The 27,966-nt window shown below is 39.8% G+C and overlaps 2 protein-coding genes across 8 annotated transcripts in view; one reads left to right on the forward strand and one right to left on the reverse strand.

Annotated features, from left to right (window-relative positions):
- The window catches only part of cracd (capping protein inhibiting regulator of actin dynamics), a 28,480-nt gene extending 11,814 nt beyond the window's left edge, over nucleotides 1–16,666 (forward strand). For 5 of the 6 annotated variants that reach the window (XM_030132967.1, XM_030132966.1, XM_030132972.1 and 2 more), the window contains exons 2-9: nucleotides 5,918–6,086; nucleotides 6,617–6,749; nucleotides 6,833–6,988; nucleotides 7,071–7,283; nucleotides 8,535–10,764; nucleotides 12,351–12,541; nucleotides 12,625–12,787; nucleotides 14,977–16,666. In XM_030132967.1, coding sequence (XP_029988827.1) covers nucleotides 5,918–6,086; nucleotides 6,617–6,749; nucleotides 6,833–6,988; nucleotides 7,071–7,283; nucleotides 8,535–10,764; nucleotides 12,351–12,541; nucleotides 12,625–12,787; nucleotides 14,977–15,137 — 3,416 coding nt within the window. In that variant the 3' untranslated portion in view covers nucleotides 15,138–16,666. Of the gene's footprint in view, nucleotides 1–1,787; nucleotides 1,807–5,917; nucleotides 6,087–6,616; nucleotides 6,750–6,832; nucleotides 6,989–7,070; nucleotides 7,284–8,534; nucleotides 10,765–12,350; nucleotides 12,542–12,624; nucleotides 12,788–14,976 lie in introns of those variants that run through there. The other variant, XM_030132968.1, reaches the window with a different exon arrangement.
- Nucleotides 16,667–16,764: 98 nt separating this feature from the next.
- Nucleotides 16,765–27,962, reverse strand: aasdh (aminoadipate-semialdehyde dehydrogenase). Of its 2 annotated transcripts, none has more exons than XM_030132976.1 (14): nucleotides 27,639–27,962; nucleotides 27,362–27,482; nucleotides 25,361–25,656; nucleotides 25,092–25,284; nucleotides 24,776–25,017; nucleotides 24,574–24,689; nucleotides 23,718–23,890; nucleotides 21,499–21,796; nucleotides 21,292–21,410; nucleotides 18,626–19,295; nucleotides 18,378–18,541; nucleotides 17,511–17,636; nucleotides 17,286–17,417; nucleotides 16,765–17,215 (listed from the first exon to the last, which is right to left on the reverse strand). In XM_030132976.1, the coding sequence occupies exons 1-14, from the start codon at nucleotides 27,863–27,865 to the stop codon at nucleotides 16,820–16,822; spliced, it is 3,273 nt and encodes a 1,090-aa protein (XP_029988836.1). In that variant the 5' UTR covers nucleotides 27,866–27,962; the 3' UTR covers nucleotides 16,765–16,819. The 2 variants fall into 2 exon arrangements, with proteins under 2 accessions (XP_029988836.1, XP_029988837.1); XM_030132977.1 differs by having other exon boundaries at nucleotides 18,626–19,292; nucleotides 21,289–21,410.
- Between the last annotated feature and the right edge of the window lie 4 nt (nucleotides 27,963–27,966).

Below are 27,966 nucleotides of genomic sequence, written 5' to 3' on the forward strand. Positions count from 1 at the left end.
CTCCTTGTTCTGTGCTGGCTGGAGTCAGACGGGACAAAGAGCCTCTTTTTGGCGAGACATTTCTGAGAGAGTCTGTCCGGCTCTGTCACCCTCAGGAAGGAAGCCCACGGCATGCTGATCCCACTGGAGACAGCGGGCTTCTCTCCGGCTCTCTCAGTACTGTCCCACACACTCTTGTATTCTTCTACCGGCCTGGGCAGTTATGGTTTTACACGACACATTTCCGCAGTACATCAGAAAACCTCTGGCTCCGCTGTGCTGCAGGCAGGTGCTGACTGTTGACTCTAAGATGAACAGACGCAGGATGCAGTCTGTGGTTTGTTGGTTACTGTCAGTTTATGAAATGAAAACAAGCGGTGGTCCATGTGGCTGGTGTGATTATTCCCATCATCCCTTTATGGCTTATCATTAGCAGAGTTAGTGAATAGTGAACTGCATGTTGTTAAACTAGTAGTTTAAAGGTCCACTGTGTAGGGATTTGGGTGGATCTAAAGGTAGATATGGTATATAATAATAGTGAATATGTTTTCATTAGTGTATATATTAGTGTATGTGTTGTTTTCTGTTATTTCAGAATGAGACGTTTATATGTATAGAGAGAACAGTTTCTAGTGGAACTGAGAATGGTCTTTTTCTATTAATCTGTTTTATTGAGGGTTGTATCCAGTCCTATGTTTGAGTGCAAACCAGTGTTAATAGTTTAAGTAGAAAGTTCAAAACTTACAAACCAAACACTGGCTCTGATAAAGGTCTTTTATGTTTTTTAGCAGCCATTGCAGGGGGAAGTGGGGTGAGGGGTATTCAGTTTGAATCTGCAGCTTAACCACTACATGCTGTTAAATCTTGCACACTGATACTCTGTATTATGCAATAGTTTCCTGGTAGTTCAACTGCATCAGTTTGTGTTGTGTAACTACATGCGATGAAGTTTGTCCAATAAAAGGATAAGAGTGATTTTTGATTTTCATTTCACCTTCTATACTCTGCTGTATTTAAACCCCTTTGACAGCTTTACAATCTTATTTTTCATTCTGATCCTATCCTATCAAACTGGAGATTGATTTAGCTGTCATAATTGTAGAAATCATTAGTACAACAGGCCCATTTTTAGACAATACTAATCTTTTTTGTTACCATTTTTAGTTTATAGTTTTAATTTTTTGAAAACTACCTTTCAGTCAACCTTGAAATTCTGCTGTAAGTGCAATTGAGTTGCCTTTTCCTCAGCAATGTGACTTCTGTATGAGTTTTTGTTAACTAAAGTACACTTCTCCCTACAGTTGCTTTGCTGTAGTTTGACTTCTTACCTTTTCCATCACTGATTGTTAATTACACCAAAGGGTTGTTCTGTTCGCAGTGAATATTTGTACTAAGCTCCTAAAAGATAGTATAATTTTAGCCCTTAGTGTAGGGCTTTTCAGTTGTTTTTCTCTGCCAATAATCCAAGCAGAGTGGCCCCACAGGGCTCATCATGCTTTATCATACTCAAGTAACATAGCTAAGTTTTTGATGACAGTGTTAGGGGAGACAACAAGCAAAATAAAAAGCGAGATATGTTAAAAGTCAAACTGCATCTCAGGTCAGGCTCGGTAAATGGTCTGATCCCCTTCCTCATGTATCTTCTCTTCTTTCGCTCAGTTAAAGGCTCATAGTTGCTCCTTTTACCCCTGCAGTTAAGATAACAGCATCCCCATGTTCACTTCCTTCTCCTCTCACTACAGCCAAGGTGTGCAGTGACCATGGCAACGGACGCCACGGAAACTAAGCATGACATGCATTTAGAGGTAACCGAATCCAAAGGCCCAGGTAAATAGGAAAAATTGAGTGCTTTTACACACATCTTAAAGAGACAGTGCTTAAAAAACAACAGACTGGAGTTTAACAACCTGAGGATAAAATGATGACTGTTTCTTCACTGTCTCTTTAAGAACTGCATGGTGTGGTGATGGATTTGACTCGATAGAAGAGATTTATAAAAGCCATTAGACATGCTAGTGGTGTGTGGTGTTCATGTTTTTGACTGGGAACTTCTTTGATCACCTACTTCTTCTGCTTTTCATCTTCTTAAACAGGACAGATGGAGATTAAGGGGTAGAATGGCCCTGAGAAGGAAAGATTAGCAGAAATATTACACTTTATTATCAATACAGGAAAGAATCTGTGATAAATACAACAGAAAAAAGGTTTTAAATGAATTCCAGATTGGCATACTGTAGGTATGATTTGATTTTAATTTACAACATCCTGAGTGTTTCCTGGTGAGCATTCATCATCTGTAGATTCCTCTCTACTGCCAGTTTACTTTGTATTTAACAGATAAACATATTCCTTGATCTGATGGCAAGAATGTGACACCAGAAGAACCTGGGAGAGTCTGGATGCAAAGGACTAGGGTCAAAAAAGTCTCTGTAGGAACTGGTGAACAGTAGTGTTAATCCAAGCGATATGCTGCTACATGGAATCATCTACGCTGCTGAAAAAAGTGCCCTGTCTCGTTTCATGCATGAGTGTGTGAGGAAGCCCATGGCATTATATTATGGGCTTTGTACCAGAGTGAAAACACAGAACAGGCTGTGATGGTAGAAGAGGATGCTGCAGGAAAAAAGCATCAATCTCACATTATAATATCACACACTGTACTTTGACAGGGTCACAGTGGGTGTGTATGAGTACTGGACAGGCAAAACAGTAATAATAAATAATAATACATAAATAAACAGTGTTTATCAGTGCATTGTGAATACATAGCAGTCTATACTTTTACTCTTTATTAATGATAGTTCAAGTGACACAGAAAATCAGGGGAGATTGAGGGACAATAAGCAGAAGGCACAGGTCAAATTCAGACCCATTTGGTATATGCTGAACCAGCTGAACCAGTGGGCCAAGGATTTTGCTTTATATTTTCATTTAATTATAGTTTGTTAAATAAACTGTAATCAGACTTCTAAGGAATACAAAAAAAAGTATTATCCTCAGACGTTTAGCACAAGACATTTTTTAAAAAAATGAATCTGCAAACATTTGAATTCATACTTGTTAAAATTCCCAAATTTAGAGGGCTAAGTGTTAAGGCTTTTCTTTTATTTATCATATCTGAGTGTAAATAGAATTATGTTTTGGATTGTAGGTTAAAGGGGTCATATTTTGCTAAACCCACTTTTATTAGTCTTTGGTACATTTATTTGTGTATTTGGACCCTAATAGTTCAAAAAGTTTGAATTTGAACCCTCCAGGTGCTGCAAAACTATCATTATATTAATTTTGGCAAAAATCGAGTGGATTTCTACAGCCCGTTTTAATTCCTTCTTAATTTGTTACATCTATAATAGTTACGTCATGACATTTGCATATGTAAGGTCAGGACTTCTGGCGAACATTTCTCCAAATACACTATAATTGTTTATCAGCAGCAGCAGTTATAGTAAAAACTGATAGTATGTCCAAACTTTTAGCCAATTACCTAAAATGTTCAATTGTTGGTTGAATGGAACAGAGCAGCACAGCCAACAACCTGGAGGGGGTGGGGTGTGAAGTGGCTCATTTGCATTTAAAGGGCCAGCGCTCAAAACAACCTTTCTGGTGTCATTACTCAGAAATAGGGTTGAAGATGGACCTGTGGAGTTGAATTAAAGAAGAATTCAGACCCAAGCATAGCATTTACAGTTTATGTAGACCACAGGGAAATGTTTTAAAATGCATCATTCCATTTACAAAAGCAAAATCACTCCTTTAGATTAAAAAAAGAACTGTATGACAAAACTATCTGGACACATTATACCAACAGTTTGTAAGACCTCCTATTCCTGTTGATTTAAAATATCACCATCATAAAAATACTTATGTCAGTAGTCAGTAATTATTTGGATAAATGTCAAATCAGTATTTGTTTTATATTTAAAGGCTTTTCTTCCTGGGTGAGAACTGAAGAAACCATATGGTTATGTGTAGGTTTTAATTGATTATTTATTGTCAGAACATAATGAATATTTCAGAAATCTAAAGGTAGAATGTTTAACACAATTATAATGATAAAAAATTTTAACGTTAAGTAAAATTTGAAAAGTGTTTTGTAAATGTTTTACATGATAATGTAAACAACATTAACCCTAAAGACAAAATGAAAACATTTATTACAATATTTATCACAATACACAATAATGGTATTTGTCATTATGGTATCCAGCCTCCTGTTGGTAATGAAACATCTGAATTCAATGTGTCCCAGTAGTTTTTGCCATATAGTATATTTACCACTTTTGCCCACCAGAAATTATAGCTTATGTTTTTACTATTTACAGATTGATTGTTAAGGTTTATTTTGATGAGGAACTGGAGTTGGTCCCTGAACACCATCAGGGACCAACTCCAGTTCCTCATCAGTACTGTGGTCAGGGGCACCAGCAGGAGAATTAATCTGTATGTAACTGTTTTTTTAATTGTCTCCTAATACACCCACATTTACAATACAATTGAAAAAGTCATATTGTCATCACATCATTGAACAATGTCATTAAGTATTGAGGACTTTCTCCATAGCTTGTTGGCCTACCAGTCACTGATATTTTAGGGATGATACAATTAATATATCAAAAATAATAAGTAGGATAATCAGAAATTTAGGTAATCTCCTCATTCACAACAGAGTCAAAGAAAAAAAAAAAGGTCCATATTCACTTATATTTTCTGGCCAGAAACAATTTATATACTGCAAAACCCATCTTTACTGCTCCACACACTAAAATAAGAACTCTCTCTGTGAGGATCCAAGTGGGGAAATAAGTTTACTGTATCATTTCCCATCATGCCTCTGCTATAGCGAGCAGCATCCGAAGTGAAATCCCACACCAGTTGCTACTTATAGCTCTGAAAGGGATACCCACAGAGCCCTGAGAACGCCTGTCTGCACAGTGGTGTAGAGTGGCTTTGTGGCTCAGTAACCTCACCCACTTAGCTCATCTAGTGGAGCTCCACAAGTTCTCAGACACACAAGTAAACACACGGACAAAAACAACAACACACAGCCAGACTGACGTAGGCAAAACACTGCAAAAGTCACATAACTACAGTGAAAGCCTGACCTGAACATGTTTACATATTCAGATTACATTACGTAAACTAAACCCTCTTGTCGTCTTGATCTTTGGGATCCCAATGAGAATTCTGTTTTTCCTTTTACACATGAGAAAGTTTGGCTTGTGGAAACGATTTTACAACTTCCCATCATGAAGGATTATGAAGAAATAAAGACTTTTATCAAAAGTCCAAAGTTAGCCTCATAAAGTAGAAGAATTGCAGGCCATGTGAACTCAGCTTCTTTGTTTTATTGACCTTGTTATAGCGGTTAACAGATTGTCATCCTTAGTAGCATGTCACTCTGATGTTTATTGTTGTCATTTGTGAGGTTTGTACAATTGTTTTAATCACCAGTAGGGAATCTGACAGAGTGATTAGCTGTATTGTGTAAAATTGAATAGCGATGAAAGTGTTCTCCCATCAGTTCTTACTCAGATAATACATGCAAGTGATTGAGATATTGCAGGTTATATGTGATATAAGTAACACTGTGTTGACCAGTGGTGAACTTTGGTTGGCTTGTTTCCAGTCAGTGCTTCAGGGATCAGCTGTGGGTGCTCCCTCTGTTTTAATGTGTGCTGTTTATCTTTGCCACTTCCTGTAAATATGATTAAATGTAAACCAAAGAGCCAAGGTTTTCTTCTCACTCCATCTGCTATTTTGATTCATTTACTTCTCATTCAATCCGCTGCATTTCATTATTTGTCACAATATACACATATACAAAAACATGCCCACAGGCACTGTCCTGCTTTTTTTTATCTGGCCTGAGGGTATTGTATAAAGATTGACAATGTGATTGCATGTAGCTGTTTTTATGATCTCTTTCCTTTACTTACAGAGAGACGGCGGCAGGGCAAATTCCAGCCCTTTAGACGACTGTTTGGAAAGAAGAAGAAGAGGGAGGCAAAAGGAAGCTTTGATGGAGCAGAGCTGAAGGCCAGTTTTTCTACTGGGGAGGTGTGCAATGGAGTTGTGTCTGACGATGAGGAGTCCAATCAAAATCTGAGGTAAATATGCATCTCATGTACAGTTTTTACAGTTTTTTTTTTTTTTTTGCTAATCACATATTAGGACAAGACTGAGCCTCATCTGTGTTGCAGATTTCAAGCAATGGCAGCAGATGTTATTTCTTGCAGTTTTATTTTTCAGATCAAGCCATGTTCTGTCAGGGAGATTAAAAAAGACCATTTAGATCTCCAACAGATTTTTAGTCATTGCATTTTTATCAAATTTTCATTTTGGATATTCATTCACGCTTGTGTTAAAGTGCGAAAACAGGCTCCCTGCAAGTAAATGCTGCAAGTTGTGATTACACGATCTGCAGAGTAAAGGGAGAGGCTCAGCTCAAACACAGCTTGTAAAAGACTGTGAGCCTTTAATTGATGTGGTGAAACTACAAGCATATAAAGAGGTCATTCATTTCATTGTATAAAATGATTTAGTGAGCAACACCACAGCCTGTTCATGAAATGACATGAATGAATAAATGACAACAATGACACACTGCTAAACTCTAGACACTCTTATTCTTGTGTAGGGAGTTGAATGCCATCGGAGCTCGAGCTCTCTCACACGACAGCATCTTTATCCCAGAGGAACCGGTGAAGGAGGACAGTTTAGACCGCACCATGTCGCAGGAAAACGTGTCAGATAAAGTTAGGAATCTGCAGGTGGGCCTCATGATGTGCAGTCAGCTGTTGGTTGTTTCCTTCTGTCTACATGCATAATGTGTGTTTTCTTGGTCATCAAACAGAGGCAGATAGCACAAAGTATAAAGTTTGGCCAGAAGCCTCCTTCTCTGAGGAGGAGTGAAGGAGATGAGGGCAGTTCGGATGATGAAGAGGTTCCCAGGAGCCCTTTGAAGGTTCTGGCCCAGGTCGAAGCTGAGCCTCCAAAAACAGAACCAAAGGTGATCATGACAGTTCTGTACCAGGTACAAACACTAAGATGGGCCTTGCACTGGTTTCACATGAACGTTGGTTTACATGCAGGTGCAGGGGACCCAGCAACCTGGACCACACACCACGCCAGTGAAGTCCCCACGGTCCAAACGAGTTCTTCCGCCTACTGGTACTATTGAATCCATCAACTTAGACGCTGTTCCAACATCTGTTCCTCGCCTAGACAACACAGCTGCCAAGCATAAACTGTCGGTTAAACCGAAGAATCAGAGGGTGTCCCGCAAGCACCGGCGCTTTACACAGGTGAGCCGGAGATAAGTCAACAGAGACTCAAGACGTGAGTCAAGGTTTGAGTTTCTGCAAACAGGACTCAACCTGTTATTGATTCATGCTGAGGCCTTTTCCAGCAAATAAGCTCTGGTTGTCAAACTGGTTCTGTTCAGGATTCTTGGTACTTTGGTGCTGTCTAGTGGACCAGCACAACAAACAACCCATTTCTACTATTGTTTTTTAGTTTTGCTAATGGTTATTACCCCTTGGCCGAGGGGTATTGTAATCGTTTTGTCGTCTGTCCATTCAAGGACATAATCGCATTATCTGAAGAACTCATTGACATATCTGCACCAAATTTATAGTGTGGATGCATCTTGGCGTGGAGCAGACGCCTGCTGAAGATAGGTGGCCTTTACCTACTTTTTCAAGGTCAAATGGCCTTGTGCAGTTATAATATCTGAGTACTTTCAAATATAAATATGTATGTAATAAGTTTTACACAAAGACAATCTAATCTAAATTATAGGGCAGTAACTTTCAACAGAATTTTACACTATATTTGGCCGAGGGGTATTAAAAGTGCGCAGCATGCTATGTTTATTTGTTGTCGCACTGGGTGAAATCAGCTTTTGTCCACCTAGTTTGTCATACAGCCTAAAACCTCTTAATGTCCACCACGTCACATGCAACCTGTTAGGGTTGATCTATATCTGAACTGGTGTATTTTGAAACTAGAACATCTTCCATTTCCATGGATGTCTAACAGATGCAGTTTGACATTACAATTTTTGTATTATAAGCTTAACTCTTTTCATGAACAAAGTAAATGTTAAAAGGTTAATCGTTCTCATGTGATTTTCAAAATTTGTCCTGAAACTGAGTCAATGATGAAATCACCAAGAAACACTGGGTTTCAACAGCAGAGTCATTATATCATTATTGACACTGCGTCACCAGTTTTTTTAGACTTTTCTCCATCCATTCTTTCCAACTCATAGTAAATGAAGCAGCCACTGATATGTTATGGTTTGCACTTCAAGTCAAGGAAAAACATACTACTTTTTGGTTCCAGCTGGTAGCAAATATTCTTGGTTTTAAAACAACTGATCAAATTTATAGAAAATTAACCAAAATTAAGATCAAAATGCTCAAAAATGTTCTACATGATTTTGATGAACAGGAATGATACCTTTTTCATATAAGTGTAAAAGGGTTGTGTGAAGATACTTGTCAGTTTTTACTACACGAATGTTGGGATTAACTGTATCTCCTCATTTCCAGGACCTCCAAGAGGTGTCTATTCCTGGTATGGTGCAGGAGGACTTTGAGGGAGCAGGCGTTTCTACAGATGTCCACCGTAGAGCATCTGCCGAGGAGCCTCTAGAATCCCTGGAAAGCTTCAAGAAACAGAGACTGTATGATGAGGAAAGGCAGGAGATGAGAAGGAGGAGAGAGTTGGAGGAACAGAGGCTCAGGCAGGAAGAAGAGGAGAAGAGGAAGCGAGTGGAGGAGCTGAGGCTGCGTGAGCTAGAGGAGGAGAGATGTCGGAAACAACAGGAGGAGGAGCGGCTTCGTAAAGAAGAAGAAGAACGAAGGCTTCGGGAGGAGGCAGAGAGGCGAAGGAGGGAGGAAGAGGAGCGGAGGGTTAGAGAGGAAGAAGAGCGGAGGCAGAGGGAAGAGGAGGAAAGGAGGATGCAAGAAGAGCAACAACGTCGACAGCGGGAAGAGGAAGAGAGGAGACGGCTGGCAGAACAGAGGAAGAAAGAGGAGGAGGAGAGAAGGAAGCAGGAGGAAGAGGCTGAGCGACTGCGTTTAGAGAAGCTCAGACAGGAAGAAGAGGAAAGGAAGAGGAAGGAGGAAGAGGAGAAGGAGAAGTTAGAAGAAAAGAAAAAACAAGCAGCACAGGAGAAAGTGAGAAAAGAGGAGGAACGGTGGAGAGAGATGGAGGAGCGACAGAGGCCTTTCTCCTTCAAAGTTTCCTCTGGAGAAAAACAGATTCTCTTCCAGAAGGTCAATCTCACGCCTGTTACACCAGCGTCGAGCCACCAGAGCGGGGCTGTAGTTGATCAAAAGGAAAGCGCTAAGGCTTCCTCCTCCTCTGAAGGAGCAGACTCCCCAAACCTGCCAACGTCTCCTTATGTCCCCCACACAGCCATCTTGGTGACAGGGGCCCAGCTTTGTGGGACCGCCGTCAACTTAGATCAGATCAAAGACACCGCCTGCAAGTCTCTGCTGGGTTTGGGAGAGGATAGAAAAGCCCAGGGAACATCGCCAACCAAGAGCAAGACTTCACCAGATCGCAAGTCTGGCAAAACCAAATCACTCAACGAAGCCTCGCTCTCTACAGACCAGTCCGGTGCCGACGTCCTGGCAGAATGGGCCAGTATTAGATCAAAGATATTCAAGGGGGTAGAGGAGGGGAAGTATGATGAATACCCAGACCCTGGCAGAAACCAGCCACAGCCCAGTGGTGAAGACCAGCCTCCATTTTCCCACACACACCTCAGGAAGACCATGTCTGCCAGCGCCAAGTTCTCCATCACCCCTGCAAAGAAGAAATTCGGAGATTCGAACAGGAATTCTGAGGTGTTCAGTGTCGATGACAAAGATGCAGGAGAGGAAGCTACGCCATCCGATACCTCCACTGCAGCCTCACCAGCTCCAACAAGCAAACCTCAGACCAGGACGAGTAAAAGTGTCCGCATTGTAGAAAGAGGGTCAGAGGAGTGTATGTTTGCCAAAGACCTCCCCTCTTTCCTGGTTCCCAGCCACGGAGCCAAACCTGAGGGGGCGGAGTTGAAGGTCAGGGCTCAGAGTGAGACATGTGAAAACAGAGAGGAGGGAGATGACCAGGGCCAAGACGCCGAGGATGCGCCCTCTCCTTTTGGCATAAAGCTCAGGAGAACCAACTACTCCCTCCGCTTTCACAGTGAACAGTCAACAGAGAAAAGGAAGAAACGTTACAGTGCCGGGGACAGCTTTGATGGCGTCCCTTCACCTCTTACTCCCATTGAGCCAGATTCTGATGCTTCCTCTGTCTTTTCTGACAAATCCAGTCCCACATCGCCACACAGAGACGGTGCGGTCAGCAAGTACTTCCACGCATCTGCATCTCCTGCTGTTTCTCGGGCTAAGACATCAGTAAAGCCTACCAGCCCGATCCCACACAGCGAAGGGGACAAAGTGCTCTCAAAGCCGCCGGTTTATCGTAGACCGGCGACGTCACCCAAACCTACTGCATCCGTCCCGACCCCTCCCCCATCACCGCTACCTAAAGTGCTCCACAGGACATCAGTAGACGCCACAGTTCAAAGAGAAGGGGCCGGGGATTCATCAAGCCAGGAGCAGACGGGCCGAAGCGAGGAGTCATCAGCGGTGGCCCAGATGCACAAGAGCAGCCAAGGCCAGATACAAGGAGAGGAGGAGCCAAAGGAGAAGAGGTCCTTCTTTCCTTCCATCAACATCCCATGGAGAGAGAAGACAGACAGAAAGACGGAGCTCATCAGGAGAGGTCAGCGAGACTTTGGACACAATCTGCTTATGAAGGAACCTTGGAATGGCCATTGGGAGAAAAAAAAAAACATGTTTTGATTTATTTGTGACCTTTTAATGCCCAATCTTGTCATGGAAACCTTTTAAGCTCATAAGAGAGTGTAAGGCCAACATGCATTGACTTCATTTTAACCCTTTATAGGGTATTCATATAGAAATACTCTGAAATCCAAAATTTCAACCTTAGTGTGTTGCTGGAGGACCCAACAAGACTTTATTACTTTTGAGACATTTTTCTAAATTTTTTCTTGTTATGCAGAAAATTAAGGTCAATGAAGTTACCATATTTGGTTCCTTACCGGTAAATGGCAAAAAAAAAAAAAAAACCCAGGAAGTATATATAAAAAATATAAGAAAAACACATATAAGGTGAAAGGAACATGTATTTTAGAGCATTAGAACATCACTTTCACAACCTTACAACAACATAAGTGCTGTTCCAGGCACCTGTCCACATCCACATTATCCCTTTGAACATCATTCCTTACATTAGTACCATTACTTCATGGTACCTAACAAAGCAGGTACACTCACTGTTCATGCAGAGGCAGACCTTACAGACCCTGTAGACCACATTGGACCTGAGATTATTGACTCACTTCCTCACTGTAACTGTTGCTGCCATTGTTTTATAATGTGTGTGGAAATTACCAAAAATAGTCACTTGCCTGATAAAGGGTTAAAGTGTTTAACATGTGGCTGAACTCAACCTTAACTACAGCACGTCAGTCAGGATATGGCTTGAATGATACTTATTGGTATTAAAAGGTTATATTTTGTTCCCCCATTTTCATTCATTGATTCATAATTAATTTTTGGCCTCAAGATAAATATACACAGATTACCATGATGACAGACCATCATATTAACAGATTTAAACATCTCTGATAAATAATCTTTAAAGGAGACATCCGACTGTTGTTATGTAGAAAATGAGCTGGAATTGGATTTTCATCAAAATGAGCTATCCTCTGTCCTCTGTCTGCTGGACAAACAACAGTGGTGCAAACAAGTCTATGAAATGCAACAATGAAAAAAGAACATTAAGAAAAACACTAAAATTGAAGACATTTTCCAAAAAAAATGAATGAACAGGAAACTACTGCATGAAGTGATTTGGCGACACTACAGAATATACAAATAATGTTTAAATTGTTTATTGTTATAGCATCTCTTTTTTAAATTTTCATTATAAAAAAGTTTCATTAATGATTTATTGATCTATACTTATAGATTCAGTGACTTCATGCTTCGGGGAGAAAGAGTAATATGATCTGCTGAGTCTCTGTATATATGCCTGTGCTGTGAAATAATCAAAACAAAATGTAGCCATAAATTAATTAAACCGTAGGATAGAATTAAACAAAACATGGCCGTGATATTTTATTCCTTTCAATGGTCAGTCCAAGGCTCCCTGGTTAAGTATGTTTTGTCAAATGCAATAATAACCAAATCTATTTTTCAAAGCTTCTTCAACAGCTAAATGGAAGTGTCTGTGGTGTTGTCAGGAACATTTAAATGATTTATTTTTTTTTTCTCCTGTAGAAAAACCGTCACTACAGAGCAGACACTCCCTGGACAGTTCAAAAGTCCAGGAGAAGGAGGCCGGGCCCTTATGGATCACACTGGCCCTCCAAAAGCAGAAGGGCTTCAGGGAGCAGCAGCAGAACCGAGAGGAGCGGCGTAGCCAAAGAGAGGCCAAACTGGCTGAAAAACAAGCTAGAGAGAGAGATAGTGTAAGTCCGAACTGTCTTTGAACAGACTTTATGTCTTATCATTACTGTTCTCATTCTCAAGTCTTCCCACTTGTCTTTCGCAGGTGACTTTGGTGAGTCCCACAGAAAGCAAAGGCAGTGGGAGCACCAGTCCAAGCTCCAAACCTCAGACACCAGAGGAGCCCAAGAGACCCGACAGCCTCCTGGGGCGCTTCGAACGCAGAGAGCAGCTGAAAAAAGCTAACACACTACCCAGCTCTGTAACTGGTAAGAATCTGCGAGTACAAATGCAATTCAGTGCACATTATTTGAGTAAGAAACATTTATCAGCTAATGGTTGAATTATTACTGTCACTTATTAAACCATAGAAAAGGCTTGCTTTTTTTTTTTTTTTAGATTTTTTTTTTTAGATTGAATATCCAGAATGAATATCCATTGATTATCCAGACAAAATAAACTGTCACCTTTAATTTAGGGGAACTAGATGGATATTTTTTTACTCCACATATTTTTTAGCTGCAGCACTTAAGCAGAATATAGAAACATTGTATTATTTTACTGTTAGTGGTTAAAGAAGCATTAAAACCTTTTGCTTCAGTAGAAGTATGAAGACCAGACTCTGAAAATGCTCCACTACATGAGGAAAAGTTCTGTATTCAAACCTAAAAGTACCTCAAAGTAAAAATATCACCAAAATCTGCTAAAGTATGAAAAGTGAAATAAGTCGTGCAGTAAAATGGTCCTGGTCAAAGTTTATGATGGGTTTGGATTCTTTTTACTGCTGTTTTACTTTGTATATCATACATATTTAATATTGAGTTCATTTGATTAGCTGTATAAACTGTTGGGACAAACCCGAACCACCAAAGGGTCCAATCCACCCATGGAATGAATTTTAGTGCTTCTATTAAACTGGTGTCTAAAAACAGGACATGGGGGTGAAAAATTCAAACCAGATGTAGACTAATGTTATGAAGCAAGTTTGGAAGCACTTTGCGTCTATTTTAAAAATAAATACTTACTGAGATAAGAGAAGCTATTTTTCAGATAAAACACATTTTTATTTTATTTTACAAAAATCTGTATGTAACACAGTCAAAAGGACACAAAAATTACGTGCTACTATTTTTTTTTTTTTAAATATCTCTTTATTCTCTCAGAGGTTCATTTTGGGAATTGAACTAATTATGCAAGGCAGTGTTTCACAAAAATGACTGCTGTTGCAAAATCACTCACAATTTATTTGTGTTTAAATGGGCAGGTTCCACACGTTAACGCGAGTGGACACAATGGGTTACACATAAAAGCTGGAATGAGACTGATGATTAATGAAAAACCCACATGTCTGGATTAGAAAAACCACTAGGATCATCAAATTTAACAGTGTCTTTATTTATAGTGGTATATAAGACCATTTCAAACCATGTGTTCCAGATCAAATGCACTGACACCTAGGTAGCTTTTCCTGTCCCAATTTTGGTCCTATTTTTGGTCCCAATATTTTATTAAAAATTCCTTAATTTTGGGATGGCTCAGAGCAAGAGTATAATTTTTTTGCATTTATCTGAGGTCATCATTAGGTACATCCTGGGAGGAAATATGTCTAAATTTCTCTTTTATTATTAGGTCTAAAAAAGCTGGCAAAGTGCCAGGTGCCAAAATGAACCCAGTTTCATAGAAGCACCCATTTGTGAAATGCAAAAATTACACTGAAGACTTTGACAGTCAAGGGTCACACTCATTTTAGTTCAGGGGCCACATACAGACCAAATTGATCTTAAGTTGGTTAGACCAGTAAAATGCTATCATAATGACTTAGAAATAATGACAATTACAAATTTTTTCTTATTGTTTTAGTGTAAAAAAGTTCAGTTACATGAAAATATTCACATTTGCAAACAATCCTCTCACAAAAAATGTGAATAACCTGAATAAGTATGAATAACCTGAAATATCTTAAGCGAAGTAAGTGGAATTATTTATATTTAGTGTCTTTATGAAACCACTGTGATCTGTAAGTTGTAATGCCCGTGTGTAAATGAAAAAGTGAGGCATAATATTGTCAAATGGCATGTATTTTTCTTTTCAGGTTGTTCATGTTAATCACATTTTTAAAAGATTGTTGGTGGAGGTAGACATTTTCTTTAATGTAATTTTACTTTAACTCTAAAACATAGAAAAAAGTATAGAGGGTATTATGTCATCATTGCACTGTCTGACCTACTTCATATTGAACTGTATGTGGCCCCTGAACTAAAATGAGTCTGCCACCCCTGTAATATAAGATGGATGAAATGGAAATAATCAAATAAATAAAGTGCAGTACATGAAGTAAAATACTTGTTTACATTCCACCACTGATCTAAATTGTGTCACAAGCCTGCATCTCTTCTGTTCAGCATCTTTTCTTTGATCCTGTACATTTTACTAACTCCATTTATCCTGGCTGTTTCAGTTGAGATTGCAGACTCTACACCGTCGCCACCTGCTGTCAAGGATGTGTCAAAGCGCTTCCCATCTAGTGACTCTCCGCAGGTGTCCACAGAGCCGGCCTGGCTGGCTCTGGCCAAGCGAAAGGCCAAAGCTTGGAGCGACTGTCCTCAGATAATCAAATAACACACCCAGCAGCCCCCACCACACCTCCCATCACCCCTCCCCTCCCCTGTAACCTGGCTTCACACAGGGCTCTGGCCTAGCATCGAGACTGCACACTGCCCAGACTCCGAAGCACCACCAGAGTCACAGCACCACCCATCCTCTACCTTAAAACTCTAGATCTGACCATGAACGCTCCTCCCTCCTGTGAAACAAGTAGAGCCCTCCATCGCCTCATAACCCCCACACTGGCTGGTACTATTATCAAGTTAAAGTGCGCTTCACATTCGAAATACAATCGCACAGATATATGTATTGCAAGCATGCACATACGGTGTACAAACACATAATGACGTATATGACCCAAAAAGACACAAAGATGTTTGCTCTCGACCCTAAACCTGCCGCAGTCAGGGGAGTCCTCAGCAGCCAATCACAACCATGGCTGGCCATTGCAATAGCCAACCCTTATTTTTTATTTAGTAGCCAACTGTGTCACCATGGTTGTAAATAAATCATTCACTTAACATTATATAAGGTGAGACACTTCTGCATTAGAGGTGGAGCTCTGACGTAACAGTGTTTAATCCACTGAGGGGAACTGTCTGAATTGTGTTTTAAGGGCTACCAGTAACTCAACATGACCCTGCTCAATCTTCTTTGCGACAGCCGATGGAAGTGTTACAGGTATCTCCCCTGCCCTCGTTGGTATTATTTATGTAAAGCAAAGGATTTATCTGTGTTGAAACGATACTGTATCTCTCTTTTCTGAGCCTTGTTTGTCATGTACAAAAGAAGCCTTTCTTTTTTTTTTTTTTTTTTACTCATAAGGGGAACCTTAGCTGAAAAATTCTCACTGTGTCCGTGACAACTGTGATAGCTGTCCAAGGAGCTATTAAAATCATTTGTCATTAGAAAGGAACAAAAATCTGTCATAATCACATGGTGGGTGCACCTAAACACAGCACTGAAGACCACAAGTGTTATCGGGCATTTACAGTGACCTGCACACTTTTCCTCGCAGCTGAGCGTTGACGTAATATGATCTTGCTTTTTAATTTTTGTTTTTTTGGTAATGGAGACAAACACACTGCTTGCTGTAACATACAACTCTCGTAGCCGTCCCCCTGTAACACACTTGTGTTTTGTAGGCTTACCATCATGTAGGCCATCACTTCCTTGTAAATGTGATATGATCTCACATGATGTAAGCATTTCTGCTATGGAAAAAAAAAAAAAAAATCTCCCATCATTCTCATTACTTCCTGCCACTCACTTAATGATCTGTATGTATGTAAGTATGTACTGTATGTAAGTCAGAGGCGTTACCAGAGCTTTGATCAGAAAGTAGCCCCCACGGCTCACTCACTTTGTCATTTTGTTTCTAACTTTGGTCGTGCACAATAGTGTAGTGTACGCAGTGTTATATGTAACAAAAAAATGTTTGGTATAATTTGCACTTTTTTGTCCCACTTAGAGATATTCATGAGAAAATTCTTAAAGAGATACAAAATGTTATGAATAATGTAAATTAAATACTGATGTCTGAACCAAAGGCCAATGGACTCATTATTTCCGTGTTCCACTTCTTAAAGCCTGAACTGTAATTAAAGTCATATTTCCCAAAGCGCAAATGCTGACACAGATATGAAAACAATCAGTTTTATTAGTATTAAGATAAAGCTAAATAACATTTGGTCCCTCTATGTTTCCTCTTTAAAATTAAGTTTCAAACAACACACATAGTCATTGCGGCACCCGATAATGAGGGATTGTTTGAACACAACTGGGGATGAAAACAGCTCCCCAGGAAGAGTGTACAAGGCCAGCATTTGTCCGTCATGACCATCCAGGATCCAGACTGTTCCATCTGTGGAGGCTATTGCCACCAGGATCCCTGTCCTGCCCACAGTGGCTCCGTCAAACACACACGGGCTGGAGTAAACCCGGCCTGTGGTCTGGAACGTCCAGGCCAAAGAGCCGTCAGTGCAGTTTATACAGTACAGGCGGCCATCGTGGGATCCACATATGACCCTCTGCTGGTTGGGTGTCAGGGACGGCGACGAGAACACGGCTTCTTTTGTCACAAACTGCCAAAGCTGCAAAAAAAACACAGAATAAAGCACTGACGTGGAGGAAAGTGGAGAAACAGAACAGTCGGGTTCTCACCGGTTCTCCTGCAACGCTAAAGCAGCAGATGTTTCCATCCGCCGAGCCGATCACAATGTGATGAGAGGATGCGATCGGTGATGAAAAAAATGGGGAGTCTCTACAGACAGACCACAGGGCTTCTCCACTGTCCTGGAATTAAAACACACACGGGGAATCAGTACAGCTGAGACACTCCACAGTACAGAATGAACTGACATTTGTTCAAGTTTGGGTCTGACTCACAGGGTTTATGCAGAACAGACGACCTCCCAGTGAGGCCACGTACAGACGTCTGTGTGAGGGATGAAGGAAGGGGGAAGAAAACACAGCCCCACCGCCACAGTGATGCTTCCATGCACATTTCTGATCCTTCAGTGAATAATAACATCAGGTTTAAAAATGGATTTTCTGATTCAAGAAATGTTATGTGCATTTAAGTGGGGTCAGTTCTTAATGTGAACATTAATACGCCACTTCAGAGGGTCCTGGTACATCTTACTATTGTTTCTCTGAGAATCTCTTTTATCTCCAAGCAACACATGTACTGTTACTGAAATATTATTTATAGAATCAATATTGAATTAGATTTAACTAAATTGTGAATCAGAACTGAATCAATTCAAGAAATGAGTGGTGATAATGAGCATTAAAAATTAACATGCATTAATAATAACTAACTTGAATTAAAATGAAATTATGGAGGAAATGTCGTTAGTTTGTCTTGCTTTATTTTTTACATAAACCACATATTTTAGGTGGCTCTGTAGCTTCCAATTTGTTGCTCTACAATTCCTATTTGGAACTAAATATCTGATGTCTCTGAATCTCAACTCCTACAAAAACCCCACACTACAAAAATGAAAGATTTAAGCAAACACTGAGACTGATAAAACCAAACTAAAACTAAACATTGCCCAAAAATCTAAACTAATCTTCCAAACTTGATTAAAAATGCATAGAACTAAAGAGAAATTGAAAACAAAAAGTCAACATGAAACAAAAATAAAAAAACTAAAAATGCCTCTTATGACCTTATGACATTGGCCTCTATTATGTCTAGATCTGCAGATTTCCTCAGTAACTGATACAAATGGCATCTAATGCACTCACCTTATGGTCCAGGGCATAAACATACCCATCATGTGAGCCCACTACCACCAGACCTGTGAGTGGATCTACAGCCGGAGAGCATTTCACTGCATCCTCAGTCTCAAACACCCAATGAGTCTCTCCAGACGCAGCACACAAGAAATACACACATCCATCATAGCAACCTGAGGAAATCGAAAAACAATCCTAAAAGACAACAGCGCCACTGGTGGTAATTTCTGAAAAGGCATCAGAGGGTTAATACTCACCTATAATCACAACAGTCCCACAGTGGGAAACTGCAGCCGAGGCCTCGATTCTGTCCCCCAGAACTCGCTCCCATTGGACGCTGCCCGTGTCCAGGTCTAAAGCCTGCATCCTGTGGGAGTGGGAGCCGATGAACACTATCGTTTTGGTCCCGTCTTGTACTAGAAGCACTGGGGAGGCGTCCACACATCTGCCTGTGTCTGAGGACCAGCTCAGACTGAGTCCCAGAGACACAGAGGCACTAGTCTCTCCAAACGACTCCGCTTGAAACTTCTCATCTCTGCTTTGAAGTTCTACCACCTCGCTAGCTCTTCTTAGAACTTTAACAACCCGTTTCCCCAACACATTTGCATTGGTCTGCAGACTCTTTAAGTCCCTGCGGTCTCTCTTTGCTGGAGCTGCAGATGAAGGATCTGTGCGCCGTTTCTTCGTCTCAGAAAGGGATGAGGGGCTTTTTTCAAGTGTCTCTTTTTTCAGTGTTACCATAGCGATGTGCCGCGCTACATCAGAGAAAGTCCCATCAAGTATGATCTCCAAAAGCTCTGGTGACGTCACCCCCACAGTAGTGAGGATGTCTTCATGGAGAAGTAACGCCTTCAGGGAGTCTCCTCCACTGAGCAGGAAGTTGGATTCATCATCAACGGGGACATCTGCAGAAAGGCCCAGAGTCCCCTGGTAATAAAAACATACATATGTGTCATCAATCAATCAGTCAATCTATCTATCTATCTATCTACACTGAACAAAAATATAAACACACCACTTTAATTTTTGCTCCCATTTTTCATGAGCTGAACTCAAAGATCTAAAACTTTTTCTATGTACACAAAAGGCCTATTTCTCTCAAATATTGTTCATAAATTTGTCTAAATCTGTGTTAGTGAGCACTTCTCCTTTGTCCTTTGCTGAGATAATCCATCCACCTCACAGGTGTGGCATATCAAGATGCTGATTAGACAGCAGGATTATTGCACAGGTGTGATTTAGGCTGGCCACAATAAAAGGCCACTCTAAAATGTGCAGTTTTACTGTATTGGGTGGTCCAGGGGGGTCAGAAAACCAGTCAGTATTTGGTGTGACCACCATTTTCCTCACACAGTCTTCTTCATGAATTCTCTGAAACACCTTTGGAGATGGCTTATGGTAGAGAAATGAACATTCAGTTCACAGGCAAAAGCTCTGGTGGAGATTCCTGAAGTCAGCATGCCAATTGCATATTCCCTCAAAACTTGTGACATCTGTGGTATTGTGCTGTGTGATAAAACTGCACATTTTGGAGTGGCCTTTTATTGTGGCCAGCCTAAGGCACACCTGTGCAAAAATCCTGCTGTCTAATCAGCATCTTGATATGCCACACCTGTGAGGTGGATGGATTATCTCAGCAAAGAAGAAGTGTTCACTAACACAAATTTAGACAGATTTGTGAACAATATTTGAGAGAAATAAACCTTGTGTGTACACAGAAAAAAGTTTTAGATCTTTGAGTTCAGCTCATGAAAAATGGGAGCAAAAACAAAAGTGGTGCATTTATATTTTTGTTCAGTGTATCTATCTATCTATCTATCTATCTATCTATCTATCTAGATTTTCTTTATTGGCATTATGTTAATTTTGATAGATTGACAAGTTTTTATTTAATTTCAGTTTATGCCTTTTATTGGTATCAAGAGGAAAGTCTTGTTTCATAAAAGCTGCAAATAATACAATGAAAGAATGAACAGTACGGTGCAGAAGCTTGGTTGTTTTTGTATGATTGAAATGAGCACACGTATTTATTTCTCAGTCTCTTTTCTACAAATACAACCCAAAATACAGGATATATGTGCACAGGAATAAAAATGAAAACTGCAAAGTATTAAAACCATATGTCCACAGTATTAAAAACAAAAAAAAAAACCTGCCCTAAATGGCTTCTATAGGTTAAATTTGATGCTTAGTGTGTGTAATATTTGTTCCCATCACAAAAAAGCAGCCGGACAATAAGAAACGGCTGATGTGTGTTGAATGAAATTTGGAGTAAAACACTCAAAAGTTAACACACTAAACCTCATATCATCTGAAAAATAAGTGCAAAGGTAGGTCACACTAAACGTTGGTTTGTAGAAGCCATTTTTCTTGAAACTTTTGTTTTTACTGCTGTACATATTCTCCATATATTCTGGTTATATCTCAATACAGAAATAGAGAATAGTGGATGTTTGGTCACTCTAACTTTGTTAAATCAACAAACCTCATGGTGGCCAAAGACATGCACAGTAATCTATGACACTGAATATATTTACAAATGAATGTTTGGGTTAAAGGTTGTGAAATGAAAACTTAAAAGCAGTTCTACTTTGATTTACTTCATGTTCCATTGTTCATGGTAGTCTTTATTTAGTTTTTGTGCTTTTGACTTGTAATTTTTTCACCAGTAATTTAAGTTTTAGTCTTTGTTTTCTGTAACTATACAGTAATAACCTTCTGTCTGGTAAAAGTTCATACTATCTTCCACATATAATTATTGTAGGTAAGTCATTTATCAGGATGTAGCTGAAACTAGTAAAGTAGGTAAACAAACAACTACCCCTGTCTGATAAATGAATTACCTACAATAACAGTAATAACCTTCTTACTGACATCATGCAAGCTGTGATGTTTCAGATCCAATGTAAAACAAGGGCCATACCTGCCACACAGACTGCAGATGCTGCTTTAATCTTGCAAAATCTCCCTGTGAAGAACTGGCCTGTAAACTCTTCGTCTGTCTTTGGTATATTTTCATTAGTGCATCCAAGTCTACTTTGCCTGCAAATGAAATGAGAGAAATGTGAGAAAAAAAAAAAAAAAAGGAATTGTAAAGTGCAAACATTGCTTCTGACAGATAGATGCTCACCGTGAGGGGTCAGGGTCAAAGCCGGGACCATCAGCAGTGTGTCTGGTACGCTGTAGGAGGGCAGCAGCTCTGACAGCTGCTTCAGAATGAGTCTGCTCACATCTCCATCTGCACCTCCCACGTCCTCCTGCTGGTGTTTAACAGAGGAGCGGTGGAAATCTGCCTGACGCTGCACAGATGGGAACAGAGAGGCTGCTTTCTGTCCTCCAGATGTGGACGTCACAACAAAAGCCAGCAGTCGAAGGTCTTCATGTAGTCCAACTACACAGGCCTCCACCAGAGGAAGCGTCATTATGAGCTGAAGCAAGGGAAGAAAGCATGACTGTCAGCGACATATTCGGTAAGATAACAAGTCTCTATGCTAATAGTAAGTAAGTAAAGTTTATATATAAAGCGCTTTTCACAGATAAAAATCACAAAGTGCTGTACATAAAATGGGTGCAATAAAACAACATAAGAATAATTTCATAAAATAAATAAGAAGGCTAAATCCATCAACCAAAAGCTTTCCTAAATAAAAACATCTTGAGTTGCTTTTTAAAAGAGTCCATGGAGTCGACCACACGGAGGGACAGGGGCAGGTCATTCCAGAGACTAGTGGCTACAGCCTGAAAGGGCAGGTCTCCCCGGGTTTTAAAATGAGTCTTTGGGACCTTCAGGAGGCTCTGGCCTGAAGACCTAAGGGTGCACCCTGAGGAGTAGGGGCACAACAAGTCCAAGTAATACTACCATTTTGTTCACCTGGATGTGTGTATTTCAATATGTGTCCCTGGAAACATTCAAGGTATTTCAACAGTATTTTTCTTTACACAAATAAATGTGCATGCCTCATCATCTGGGTTCAAGTCAAAATTCATGCAAAAATGTTCATGAAGTTCACAGGACTCCCAAAGCTCTACTTATTTGAGTTCTGAACTTTGGAAATTTAGCCTTTAGAGCTTTAATTCAATCATTTTTGATGATGAAATTAAAACCAAAACATTTAATTCACCACCTGGTCGCAACTGTGTTCATGTAACCAGTTGATGCCAAAGTCAAATAACACTGGACAACAACAAATTTATTGTTTAAGTTTTTCGAGCTGATTTAGGATCATTTTGGTGTGCTGAATCCAAAAATCACATTAATTTTGCTCAATCAGGTCAACTTTCTGAACTATGCTACATATTGGCTTTTTAACATTTTTGCTAACATTTATGGGCATTTTCACATCATATGATACAAAATTCTTTCATATTTCTTGCAATAAACGAGTTCTGAAGATTTTATTTTTGCCAATTTATGATTAATGTTTTTTTTTAATATTACAGGTGAATGAAATGGCTTCGACTAGAAGATCTTGCAAAAATAAGCCTGACGTATTCTGCTACATCTGCGGTGAATACACCATTGTACCTAACAGGAATCCTGTTAGAAAATGATTTTTTTTCTCTTAAAACCTATTTTAGGTGAGAACTATATAAAAAATCAACTGATAAAGTCACAAAAATGTAATCAATTTTGTGAGAAGATCAAATTTTTCAAAATCAAATTAGCAAAAAACCTGACCTGATTAAGAAAAACAGATGTCATTTTTGGATTTAGCGGTGCAAAATGGTCCTAATTCAGTTGAATAAACCTAGACAACTTGCAAAAAACTTTTTTTTGTAACCCAGTGTAATAATTATGCATTTTGTTACCGCAGTGAAGCCTCACTGATTTTCAACAAATGACTGCCACAGATCTTGCTTCATCCAATTTTCATACTGGTATTTTATATTTGATGTTTCTTGGTTTCAAAACTTGCTTTCAACGTAATATTAAGTGCTGAAGGAGTTGTGTAACATTTGATTTTACAATAAAAATATGGAACAAAATGAAAATAAATCTTTTGGAATAGCTTGCAGTCAAAATGTGGATTTTTGAGCTCCGAAGCTGTATTTAGTTTGATAGGACAGTACGTTGACACAGCCCGATTATTGTCTTCTGTGAGTGTAATATTTTAAATGTGTATCTTTGTCTAAATTTTTGCAAATGGAACTACTGAAATGCAAAAAAAAGAAATTGGCTTAGAGTTCACAGACTAATCATGGAAATTAACTTTAAAAATATCAGAACTAATGCAGTATCTGGAATTGAGTTTTATGCTTATGCAAGTTCTCCTGAGATTCACAGAAATTTCCATGTAAATATTTTCGTGAACTGGGAATGTATATGAATGATCCACGTCAACATCTTACCTGCTGCAAACTGTCCAAGTTGACCCGTTTTCCGTGGCGTTTAATCATCCGGTCTCGTCGTCCCAGGTAGTAAAGCTGGGAGTCCACAACATTCACCCAGTCTCCAGTGGCTCTCATCGTCCACGGCACAACAACCTCCTCATCATCCAGGAGACACACTCTATGTTCTCCACCTGCAGAATATTATTGGTTCCATTTACTAAGGAGATACATTCAAGAACAATTTAAGAAGACTGTACTTTACATGTGGATTTCCATCACGAGTTAATTTATGAGTCTACACCACCACATCAAAACAGCTTGTATTTTTAGTCCATTACATATATTTTCCTTTTTAGACGATATTTTTCATCCCCTTACTGTTTAGTGAAAACCACATATCTCCAAATGTGCTGAGTTTTCATGTTTATTAAGTTATTTATAAAGCACTTTAAAAACAACACAGTTGGCCAAAATGCTGAACACAGATATAAAGCAAATAAAACACATAAAAGAATTAAGAAAAACAATAAAAGTAACTACATTAAAACAATAAAAGCTAATATCTCACACTGAGTTAAAAGCCAAAAAGAAAAAATATGTTTTAAAAGAAGATTTAAAAACAGGAATTAAGTTTGTAATAAACTAAAGGATAAAGTGTCCTTTTCAGGTGAGAAAACTGTTTTAGCAAACGTTGAGAAAATAATACATTTACTGAGGGGAGGTTTTGAGTGCAGAACTGTAACATGATGTTGTATTAACAGCTTACTTTACTTTTACTTTACTTCTACCAACAATTGTGTGGATTTGCTTGAATATTCCAATGTTTAGGTGAAATGTACAGTACATGTGGATAACTGCTGCTGTCTTAACCCACCTATAAACACCTGTCCTTCCCCCTCTGTAACCACGCAGTCATGTTCATCTCTGACTTCCACCACTGTGTCCATCAGAGGAGTCCCCAGAGGCACAGAGACGACTGTACTGCAAGTTCTAGAAGGTTCAAAGAGACACGTTCAGATACACTGAGTGAGTTTGTGAGTCACAGCCATTTGCAAATTTAATCCAGGGATACTCACAAGTCATTTGACTGCAGTGAAGACTCTGGGATTTTGTAGCAGCAGGCCCAGCAGGAAACCTCTGTGATCCCATAGATATTATAGATTTGGCTTTTGTTGTCCTCGTGCCTCCAAGAAGACAATAGAGCGGGTGATGGACAGGCCTCTCCACCCAAAGCCAAAACACGCAACGAGGAACCAGACGCCAATACATGATGTTTCAGGATATGGTGTCCAAAGCGGCCCAGCAGAGTCGGTGTGACCTGTGAAACAAGAAAATGATAGATTGTAAAGACAGAACAGTCATTTTATAATAAAAGGAATAACTGACACTTACCTGTAGGACAGTTGTCTTGTGATCTGTAAACAACAGTTGAGACAGTCGACTGGGTATTTTCTTGATCACAGAAGGAACAATGAGCAGCTGAGCTCCACAGGATAAGGCAAGGAAGATATCCACCACAGAGGGGTCAAAGGTTAAGGGTGAGGCGAGAAACACCACATCCTTTTCATTCATCTGAAACAATGATCTAGGAAGAGGGAGCCACAGTTCAATACAAAAGAAATATTTCTAGTGCATTTTGTAGTATTTCTTTGTTTGCTGACCTCAGATGCAGTATGTTGGGGAGTATACACTTGTGTGGGACCCTCACAATCTTTGGAATGCCTGTTGTTCCAGATGTGTGAAGCACATACGCCAGATCAACCTTCATTGTGTCTTTCACTGCTGCAGATGAGTCCGTGAGATCAGCACCACTGACTGTCAGAGCTCTAATACGTTCAGTTCCTTCATTCTGCTTAGAAACCGGTAATGGCTCGACTCTTATCAGTGTGAGTTGGAACTTGGGCAACTCCTCACAAACCTCCACCACTATGTATTTGATGAGGGTTTCCTGAAATTTCTTTATGAGAGAGGAAATGGAAAAAAAGATCAAATCCTGTGACTTCACTCTTGAACATACAGGGTGTCCACACAGTCTCTTTACAATTTAAAAAATGTATCACAGAAGTAATTCAATAGGTATGTTAATCAGATTTGTTCTATGTTCTCTGTGGTTATCAATGTTTTTAATCATATTGCACTTGTGTATTTCAGGTACACTGTTGATGAAATAAGTTCTATTAAATAAACCCCCAAAAATGGTTACTCCTCATGAAAAGGCAAGGTTTTATTGAAACAAAATTGGATACACAGACTCAGTGAAGCTACAGGATTAAATATGGAAGACATCCACCTGTCAGTTGTGCAGGGCACAAAAAATTTATGGAGGCAGGGACAGAGTTGGATAAAGGGAGGAGTAGACGACCAATCACTCAGATATCACTCCCCCGGTTTTTGTCCCGGGGATTATGTTAAAGATATCATGTATCGAACAAAGATACGGGGCATCAACGACCTGAAGCAAAAGATCACTGATGCCACTGACACCACTGATGAGGCTATGATACAGCCAACATGGTAAGAAATCCAGTACTGTCTTGATGTGCTTCATGCACCTAATGGTGCCCATATAGATGTGTATTAAATAAGGGAAAAAAAACTTTAATATCCTCTTTTCATTTTGTAACAGTTTCTACAGTTTTGTCTATTTGTTTGCTTTTAAATAATTTGTAAAAAAGAGACTGGACACCCTGTGGTATTATGGTAAGTAAAGCATTAACAACAACAAAACATATTTCCAATTACAGTGCATACAGTAGAGTAAAATTCATTGTATTTTTCATGTTTTGTATTCATTAGTGACTAATTTGTCCGATTGTACAGCCCAAGTGGGTTGGAATACATTAGGCAGCAAGTGAACATATAGCCCTCAAAGTTGATGTGTTAGAAACAGCAAAATGGGTGAGAGTATGGATCTGAGCAACTTTGACCAGAGAGACCTTGTGATGGTTAAATCACCGGGTCAGAGCATCTGCAGACCTTGTAAAGTGATTCAAACCTATCAAAAGTACCTAAAGAACAACAACTGGATCTCAGCCAATTGAACATCTATAGGAGCAGAACATTATTACCACTGTGTAATATTGTGTAGGTTCCCCTTTTTCCACAAAAACATCTCTGACCCAAGGCCAAGACTGAATCAGACCTCTGAAGGTGTGCTGTGGTATCCAAGATGTTAGCAGTAGATCCCTGAAGTCCTGGCACTAGAGGTGGACCTCCATGGATCCGATTTATTTGTCCAACACCTCCCACAGATAATCAGATCTCCTGAGGCTGGGATGTCCTTCCTTAGTCCATTTTTGGTCAGTATTAACCACCGCAGACCAGGAACAAACAACAAGACCTGCAATTGTGGAGATGCTCTGATCCAGACATCACCATTACAATATGGACCTGGTCAAAGTCATTGAGTTACTTATGTTGTTCTTTTTGTTGCTTCCAGCACATCAACTTCAAGCACTAAATGTTCAGTTGCTCCCTATCCAACCCAGTGAAAGGAACAACTGTAATGAAATAAACAATGTCATTCCCAATTCTTCTCAGTGATCAGTATATGTATGTTTAACTACTTACTGTTTTAATTTTGCACAGAATTGTATAAATAAAAAATATATTTGTCTCTATCAACATCCTGATTTATGTTAACTGATTAGCGAATATTCAACCTTCAGGAGGTCAGTCTGCACAGCACAGTACTTCAGTCCACACTGGTGAATGACTCTGGTGGACAGGAGTCCAGGAGCATCTGGGTCCAGTGGGACATAAGCGGCAGGACACTGTAGGATTCTGTTAAACCACATAATAACACAGCTACTCAGCTTAGACATTTGGTAATATAATTCAAACTGCTTAACCCTAACATTCACATTTGTTAATAAACATATGGGATGCTCTTTGGTGACATTAGGGGGTAAACTTTGACAGTAGTGTCTGTGAACTCACCCCAGAATCCAGACTGGTACAAACAAGTCATCGGAGCAGTACAGCCCGATCACACCCTTACTGGAAGAACAACTCTGCTTAAAAATACAAGACAGTTCTTCGGCAAGTGTAGACAGGTCCCCGTACAGAAGAGAACTCCATTTCCCCGACACAGAGCTGCAGTATGTCACAGCTGTTCGGTCACGGTGGACGGATGCAGCCTGGGCAACAAGCTCCTGCAGAGTCATTCTCAACTAACGACTCTGACACTGTTCACCCAGCACTGTGTAACGTGTACGTTATTCAGTGAAAGGCTATGGCATGTTTTGTTTTCATTTTGAGGGCCAGC

The sequence above is a fragment of the Sphaeramia orbicularis genome, chromosome 4 (genome assembly GCF_902148855.1).
Source record: "Sphaeramia orbicularis chromosome 4, fSphaOr1.1, whole genome shotgun sequence".
Taxonomy (NCBI): domain Eukaryota; kingdom Metazoa; phylum Chordata; class Actinopteri; order Kurtiformes; family Apogonidae; genus Sphaeramia; species Sphaeramia orbicularis.